The following is a 9,521-nucleotide window of genomic DNA, read 5'->3' as shown; positions in this document are numbered from 1 at the left end:
TGTCCAGGCTGGTTCATCAGGTGCTCTGCTATGGCTGACTTCTCTGGTTGAAGTAGTCTGCAGTGCCTTTCATGTTCCTAGGTAATGTTGTCAATGAACTCCAAATCACCTGTTTCGCTCAATAGAATCCAACAGGTTCTCTACCCAAAAGTCGCAGAAGGGAAGGAGTCCCGTCCCTTTGGCAAACTTAGCAAACTTTTCGTGTCTTGGATTGGATGCCATCAAGACCGTGAGAAGCATCTCAACAGGGCGGTTGCCTAGAGCCAGAGGGACCGGAGCCAAAGGCAGTGTGCCCGTCACCCAAAAGAAATCCCCTTCTTCCTTCCCAAAAGTGGCACAATAGGCGGTTCAAATTGGGCCTGATTTTGAATTTCTTGGTGGAGACCAACCCGGAAATGTTGCTCATCCAGAAATGTATTTTATTGAAGGGCTCAAGGGAGGAAGAAGAGAGAAGGACTGCCTTCCCTTGGGCCATCTCAGTTCAAAACACTGCTTTGTGTTCCAGTTTGGAAAAGATGGCTAAAGTGAACCAGTTCTTTAAAATTGGGATATCTGACCAGGGAAGGGGTTCGGACAGGCATGGGCGAACTTCGGCCCTCTTCAAACTTCAACTTCCACAATTCCTAACAGCTGGTAGGATTGTATTTCCTTCACTCAAGGGCCCTCAGTCTTGATCAATGTCAAATGTATTATTTCTGGCAAATAGGAAAGGTCAACGTCTACAAATCTCTCTTCTCCCAAGCGTATCTAAATATCCGTATCACTTCTGCATACAACAAACAGCAACAAGATCATAGAAAACAACAACAACTGGCACCGGTTGTCACTTTTTCAAACCCACCTGCCATGGAAAGGTGTTTCCAAAGCTGGCTCTATCAAACCACATTCATTTTAGGGAGACACAGCTGTACATACCATATCATGCATACAACAACATCTGTTATAGAACTCCAGTATGCTGATGACAACATCGTCTGTGCACATTCAGAAGATCTACAAGCCACTCTATAAACACATTCACAGAAGCATATGAGAAGCTCGGCCTGTCATTGAACATTGAAAAAACCAAGGTGCTGTTCCAACAGAAACCAGCCAACCCCTCTCCAATGCCAGTGATACAGCTTAATGGTGTAAAGAATATTAAATACAGCTTAATGGTGTACAGAATATTAAAATTTCACATTCCAAAGTATGATAGATTGATAATAAGGTAATGTTACAGACTACGATGAATGAGTGGATGGATAGATACGCTAAAAAGATTCTAGAGATAGATCAACGGATAGAAATAATATTTAAATTTCATATTCCAAACTATGATACATTCATGATAAGATAATGTTACATTCCAGACTCCGATTAATGAGTGGATAGACAGATAGATGGATAGATAGATAAATAGATAGATAGGGTAGATAGATAATAGCGAGAGAACAATTGATAGAAATAATATTTAAATTTCACATTCCAAACTATGATACAGTGATGATAAGATAATGTTACATTCCAGACTACAATGAATGAGTGGATAGACAGATGAATGGATCGATGGATAGATAGATAGATAGATAGATAGATAGATAGATCAATTGATAGAAAGAATATTTAAATTTCACATTCCAAAGTATGATAGATTGATAATAAGATGTTACATTCCAGACTATGATGAATGAGTGGATAGACAGATAAATAGATCGATCGATCGATAGATAGATAGAGTAGATAGATGATAGAGAGAGAACAATTGATAGAAATAATATTTAAATTTCACATTCCAAACTATAATACATTGATGATAAGATAATGTTACATTCCAGACTACAATGAATGAGTGGATAGAAAGATAAATGGATCGATAGATAGATAGATAGATAGATAGGGTAGATAGATGATAGAGAAAGAACAGTTGATAGAAATAATATTTAAATTTCACATTCCAACTATGATACATTGATGATAAGATAATGTTACATTCCAGACTACAATGAATGAGTGGATAGAAAGATAAATGGATCGATAGATAGATAGATAGATAGATAGATAGGGTAGATAGATGATAGAGAGAGAACAATTGATAGAAATAATATTTAAATTTCACATTCCAAACTATAATACATTGATGATAAGATAATGTTACATTCCAGACTACAATGAATGAGTGGATAGAAAGATAAATGGATCGATAGATAGATAGATAGATAGATAGATAGATAGATAGGGTAGATAGATGATAGAGAGAGAACAATTGATAGAAATAATATTTAAATTTCACATTCCAAACTATGATACATTGGTGAGAAGATAATGTTACATTGCAGACTATGATGAATGAGTGGACAGACGGATGGATAGATAGATAGATAGATAGATAGATAGATAGATAGATGGATAGATAGATCAATTGATAGAAAGAATATTTAAATTTCACATTCCAAAGTATGATAGATTGATGATAAGATAGTTACATTCCAGACTACGATGACTGAGGGGATAGACATACAGATGGATAGGTAGGTAGGTAGGTAGATAGATAGATAGGGTAGATAGATGATAGCGAGAAAACAATTGATAGAAATAATATTTAAATTTCACATTCCAAACTATGATACATTGTGACATTCCAGACTACGATGAATGAGTGGATAGACAGATAGATGGATCGATAGATAAGATAGATGGATGGATGGGATGGATGGATGGATCAATCGATAGATAGATAGATAGATAGATAGGGTAGATAAATGATAGAGAGAGAACAATTGATAGAAATAATATTTAAATTTCACATTCCAAACTATGATACATTGATGATAAGATAATGTTACATTCCACACTATGAGGAATGAGTGGATATACAGATAGATGGATCGATAGATGGATGGATAGATAGATAGATAGATAAGGTAGATAGATGATAGAGAATTGATAGAAATAATATTTAAATTTCACATTCCAAACTATCATACAGTGATGATAAGATAATGTTACATTCCAGACTACAATGAATGAGTGGATAGACAGAAAAATGGATAGATAGATAGATAGATAGATAGATAGATAGATAGATAGATAGAAGTATGGATGGATAGATAGATTTTATATTCCACACATTTCACATTCATAGAATCATAGAATCCTAGAGTTGGAAGAGACCTCATGGACCATCCAGTCCAACCCCATTCTGCCAAGAAGCAGGAATATTGCATTCAAATCACCACCGACAGATGGCCATCCAGCCTCTGTTTAAAAGCTTACAAAGAAGGAGCCTCCACACGAAGTTATTAGAGTACAACGAGTCTACACCTTTAGGTGGAATAAATACCACTCAAACAAAGGCAACGTAACAGCCAATTAATCTTGTTTAGGATAATCAAGCAATGTGGGTAAAAATAGACATTTAATTGATTCAACTGTAACCAAAGCCACTTTCAAAGAGATAAAGAAGGTTACCTTTTGGGCGCGTGAAGCAGATGTCTGTCAAGGTTAAAGGTCTTCTCCCTTCTTTTTGAGCTTACGCATTGAGCATGGAGGATCCAACACTGGAAAAAACTGGAAGGTGTCTAAGAAATCGGAAGGTTTTCTGCATGTTGTGTGTGTGTGTGTGTGTTTGAATGGATTGGGAGCAATAAGATAGTTCTGGGGAGGTGTGTGTGTGTGTGATGTGAGATTGAAAGCGGTCCAAAACGAGACCGAAAGCACTCCAAGAAAAAAAAAGAGAGAACGAACAATCTTGGCAAAGGAAAATAAAATTAGTTTTCCTGTATTCTTTCCAAAACAATAAACTTTTAATGCTAAAGCAGTTATATAACCAAAAGCTGTACAGAGTTTGTCTGAATTTTCTTTTCTTTTCTTTTTGTTAGAAAACAAAAAAAAACTTCTTCCTTTTTTGTTTTTTTGCGGGTTTTGTTCTTTTTTTCCTTTTCTCTCTCTTTCTCTCTCCATAAATATTGTTCAGTTCCCGGCACTTGTTTCGTCAATAATTAAATTACAAATGATAAATATGGCATCATGGATATGTATTTACAAAAGGAAAAGGAAAAAGTAAAGTTATTTATTACGAAAAGGCAACTGTTTTTGTTTTTGTTTTTAGACTGAAATGGCCAGGAGCTGGACAAAATGAAGACAGCATTTCCTCCCATCCCGCCACCCTTCAAAATATATATTGAATGACGTTCCCCGATCAGACAAAATACATTCACAAAATGTAATGTTTGTTTTTAAGAGAGTGTGAAAGAAGGAGGGAGGGAGGGAAGGAGGGAGAGAAAGAAAGAAAGAAAGAAAGAAAGAAAGAAAGAAAGAGGAGGAAGGGAGGGAGGGAGAAAAAAGAAAGGAAGAAAGAAAGAAAGAAAGAAAGAAAGAAAGAAAGGAAGGAAGGAAGGAAGGAAGAAAGGAAGGAGGGGAGGAAGAGAGAAAAAGAAGAAAGGAAGGAAGAAAGGAAGGAAGGAAAGAAGAGGAAGGGAGGAAAAAGAAAGTAAGCAAGAAAGAAAGAAAAAAGGAGGAGAGGGAAAGAGAAAATAAGGAAGGAAGGAAGGAAGGAAGGAAGGAAGGAAGGAAGGAAGGAAAGAGGAGTAAGGAAGGAAAAAGAAAGAAAGAAACAAGGAGGGGAGGAAGAGAGAAAGAGAAGGAAGGAAGGAAGGAAGGAAGGAAGGAAGGGGAAGGGAGGAAAAAAGAAAGAAAAAGAAAGAAAGAAAGAAAGAAAGAAAGAAAGAAAAAAGGAGGGGAGGGAGAGAGAAAAAGAAGGGAGGGAGGAAGGAAAGAAGGAAAGAGAAAGGAAGCAAGAAAGAAAGAAAAAGGAGGGGAGGGAGAGAGAGAAAAAGGGAGGGAGGAAAAAAGAGGAGGAAGGGAGGAAAAAGAAAGGAAGCAAAAAAGAAAGAAAGAAAGAAAGAAAGAAAGAAAGAAAGCAAAGGAGGGGAGGAAGGAAGGAAGGAAGGAAGGAAGGAAGGAAGGAAGGAAGGAAGGAAGGAAGGAAGGAAAAAAATGTAATATTTGTTTTTAAGAGAGCATGAAAGAAGGAGGAAGGGAGGGAAGGAGAAAAAGAAAGAAAGAAAGAAAGAAAGAAAGAAAAGAGGAAGAAGGGAGGAAATGAAAGAAGCAAGAAAGAAAGGGAAAAAAAGAAAGGAGGGAGGAAGCAAGAAAGCAGTGAAGGAACAAAGAGAGGGAAGGAGGGAAGGAAAGAAAGAAGGGAGGGAGAAGGTAGAAAGGAAGGAAGGAAGGAAAAGAAAGACTTCAAGACAATACAGGACTTTGGCAAGTTTTAAGACTGTTTTTTTTTCTCCATTTTTTCTATGTATTTTTTTAACAATCACAACTAAGGCCAAGGGACAAAAGTCTGTTCTTTCTCTCGGAACGTCCCACTAAAAAAGAGGTGTGAAATATCCGCTGAAGTCCAACGACAGAAGAGAAGAATGTGGGAAAAGAAAAATAAAAGAGGGAGGGAGAGAACGAGACGGCGAATCCGTTCTCGGACGAGGAATAACTCTCAATGCCAAAAAAAATAAATTGAAATAAAATATTAAGAAATCGCTAATCCTGAGAAAAATAGACATGAGAAAAGTCCAGCTGCTGGCTCTTGGGTAAGGGGAAAACAAAAAGCCAATCTCCCCCTCCAACGCACACATCAAAACACTCCGTTTTCTTATATTCTGGGTCTCTTCCTCCTGGATTTATTTTTTGTGTGTCCTGTAAACTCCAATCGTGAGGCCAAGGGATCAATGCGGTGTCCTGCGGAGTGGCCAGGAAATCCTCTCGGTTCTCTACGGGTCACTTGCTTTGAGAAAAAGAGACTTTTTTGGGGGGAGGAGAGTAGGATTTAAGGGTTTGTCTCTTTGTTTAGTTGGGTTTCTTTCTGTTTTTTCAGACGTACCATTCGTTAAAATTAGGGGGGATCCCAGGGTTGAGGCCGGGGTTGGCAGTCTGGACGGAGGAGGAGGATGAGGATGGAGGAAGTGAAGAGGAGGGAGGTTTGGTGGCCGAGTCTTTGCTCATCGGGGCGGCCGAAATGGCCGGAGGAGTGGAGGATTCGTAGCCAGAGCTGGCCGCAGGAGAGGATTCGGACCCTTGGGTTTCGTGGACCTGGGAGAGGAAGAGAAGAAAGAAAGGGAGAAAACGAGATGAAAGGAAGACGCACGCAAGGTCAAGCTCAAAGGTCAGCCATCCATCTCCTTAAGGAGCAGGAGATGAAAGCAAAGCAAGCAAACTTCGGATCAACATTAAAACAAAAAAAACTATGGGGGAAAATATAACCAGAGGATTTTTTCTATAAGTAAGCTGATTTTTGCAAAGTTAGAATTAACTTTGGATGGAGAAAAACTTCCTAATTATTATTTATTAATAATTATTAATTTTTAATTAATAATTATTAATAAATAATAATTATCGATCAATTATTATTGTATTGTCGAAGGCTTTCATGGCCGGAATCACTGGGTTGTTGTAGGTTTTTTCGGGCTATATGGCCATGGTCTAGAGCAGGCATGTAGCCGGGGGGGGGGGGCCTCGGGGGGCTTCAGCCCCCCCCCCCCGAAATCTTCATGGTGGTTCGCGAAAAGGCCTTATTGGGGCATTATTTAAACTGTTATGTTTATTCATATCATGATCTGATCACCATACTCAATATATCCCATATGCATGGGAGTATTGGGGTAATGATACAAAAGGTTTGCTAGGCTAGACCCTCTTTCACTCAGACTCAGCCCCCCCCCCCCCCCGAAACTCAGCCCCCCCTCGAACCCCCCCCCTGAAAAAAAATCAGCCCCCCCCCCCCCCGAAATGAAATCCTGGCTACGGGCCTGGTCTAGAGGCCTTCTCTCCTGACGTTTCGCCTGCACTACCTCTGAGGATGCTTGCCAAAGTTCAGGCAAAACGTCAGGAGAGAATGCCTCTAGACCACGGCCATACAGCCCGAAAAAAACTTAAACTACCCAATTATTATTGTATTGTTGAAGGCTTTCATGGCCAGAATCACTGGGTTGTTGTAGGTTTTTTCGGGCTGTATGGCCATGGTCTAGAGGCCTTCTCTCCTGACGTTTCGCCTGCACTACCTCTGAGGATGCTTGCCAAAGTGCAGGCGAAACGTCAGGAGAGAATGCCTCTAGACCACGGCCATACAGCCCGAAAAAAACTTAAACTACCCAATTATTATTGTATTGTTGAAGGCTTTCATGGCCAGAATCACTGGGTTGCTGTGAGTTTTCCAGGCTGCATGGCCATGTTCTAGAAGCATTCTCTCCTGACGTTTCCACCACATCTATGACAGAGGTGATGAGGTCTGTTGGAAACTAGGAAAATGGGATTTATATATCTGTGGAATCTATATAAATAAAAATGTAATGTTTGTTTGTGGGATTGTCATAACTCAAAAACCACTGTGCGAATTGATGCCAAATATTATTATTATTATTATTATTAATAATAATAATAATAATAATAATACCTTTATTTATACCCCGCTACCATCTCCCGAAGGACTCGGTGCGGCTTACAAGTGGCCGAGCCCAAATACATCAGTAAAAAAGCAACAACAACAATACAAACAATAAATAAACTCATAAACAAAGCAATAAACAGTAACAATAACACCATGACACATTAAAAACCAAATTTGGACACAATACACCTCTCCGGCCAACGAGTGACCATCACTCATAAAAACACTGAAAAACACAGCGGAAGAGACTTAAAAAGCCAAAAAAAAAACATTACAACATATGCGCAAACCACATATATACACAAATATATACACACACAAAACACATATACACCAATTGGGCCAAAGCAACGCGTGGCAGGGGACAGCTAGTATATAATATTTACATTCACACCTACTTAAAACAGCCCAGAGTCCTTTCTCCCAAATTCCACAGATATATAAAACCCATTTTCCTAGTTTCCAACAGACCTCACAACCTCTAATGATGCCTTCCATAAATGCAGGTGAAATGTCAGGAGAGAATGCTTCAGGACATGGTCATACAGACCGGAAAACTCACAACAATCCATTAGTATTATTATTATTATTATTATTATTATTATTATTATTATTGTATTGTCGAAGGCTTTCATAGCTGGAATCACTGGGTTGTTGTAGGTTTTTTCGGGCTGTATGGCCATGGTCTAGAGGCATTCTCTCCTGACGTTTCGCCTGCATCTATGGCAAGCATCCTCAGAGGTTTTTTCGGGCTGTATGACCATGGTCTAGAGGCATTCTCTCCTGACGTTTCGCCTGCATCTATGGCAAGCATCCTCAGAGGTAGTGACCTCACTACCTCTGAGGATGCTTGCCACAGATGCAGGCAAAACGTCAGAAGAGAATGCCTCTAGACCATGGCCATACAGCCCGAAAAAACCTACAACAACCCATTATTATTATTATTTGAAACACAACAAGGTGAGTCCACAGCCGACAAGATCGCTTTGCTGGCTGTTGTATTATTATTATTATTATTATTATTATTATTATTATTATTATTATCAGAAACACAACAAGATTAGTACACAGCAAATACTATGCTGGCTGTTGAATTGGATCACACGTCGCACACTTCCCAAGTGACTGTGTGATGTATTGGCAAATAATTCATGCAGATCCCAGTAGGGTGGCCTTTTGCAGCTGGATGGCCATCTGTCAGGGGTGATTTGAATGCAATATTCCTGCTTCTTGGCAGGGGGTTGGACTGGATGGCCCATGAGGTCTCTTCCAACTCTTTGATTCTATGATTGTATGAGAAATGGTAATTTTGTCTTTAAGTGCAGGCCAAGGTCTTTAGACGCTGCACCCAGTGTGCCGATAACCACTGGGACCGCCTTCTTTGCATTATTATTATTATTATTATTATTATTATTATTATTACCCCACTGTTATCCTGCTTTTCTCCCATGAATGGGACTCGAAATGGCAAACAAAATAGAAAAAACATAAACTGCATAACATAGATAACCATCATTCCCTCCAAACCCAACATATAAAATAACTTGAGAAACTGCAACAAACAATCCACACATTGCATAAACCACAAATTACATACATATAAATAGCATTAAAATAACCACATATATTATTATCATTCAAATCCATCTGCACTGTCATTTAACACCGTTTCAAACTGCATTATATGACCCAATATGATACAATCCAATGTAGATTCGGGCCTTTCTCTCTCAAGAGAGAGGCTCAAAGAGGCTACAGGAAAGAAAGGGAAAAAAACATCACTAAATTGACGTTGTCACAACTAACAAAAGGATTTAAAAGGCCTATTGAACTGCATCAAACACAGCCATTCTATGGAAAAGCACAAGCATCGTTCTATCTTTGATGAATCAGGTCAAATCTTAACCATCAAAACTAAGAATGGCTAATATAGGCTTTGGGTGGGATATAAATAAATATAATCATAAATATTATGAATTATTATTATGTTTATTTTAGACCTCACAGCCCCGAGGATGCCTGCCATAGATGCAGGCAAAATGTCAGGAGAGAATGCTTCTGGGACATGGCCATACAGCCTGGAAAACTCACAACA

At 38.9% G+C, this 9,521-nt stretch overlaps 1 protein-coding gene across 1 annotated transcript in view; it reads right to left on the bottom strand.

The window, feature by feature from the left end:
• Positions 1-4,914: 4,914 nt before the first annotated feature.
• ZIC3 (Zic family member 3) overlaps positions 4,915-9,521 on the bottom strand; it is a 22,478-nt gene continuing 17,871 nt past the window's right edge. The window contains exon 3 of the mRNA XM_060756431.2: positions 4,915-6,072. Coding sequence (XP_060612414.2) covers positions 5,854-6,072 — 219 coding nt within the window. The 3' untranslated portion in view covers positions 4,915-5,853. The remainder of the gene's footprint in view (positions 6,073-9,521) is intronic.

Source organism: Anolis sagrei, chromosome 10, assembly GCF_037176765.1.
Source record: "Anolis sagrei isolate rAnoSag1 chromosome 10, rAnoSag1.mat, whole genome shotgun sequence".
Taxonomy (NCBI): Eukaryota; Metazoa; Chordata; class Lepidosauria; order Squamata; family Dactyloidae; genus Anolis; species Anolis sagrei.
Note: the sequence above shows the minus strand (reverse complement) of the source record. Positions and strands in the feature narration are given on the sequence as shown.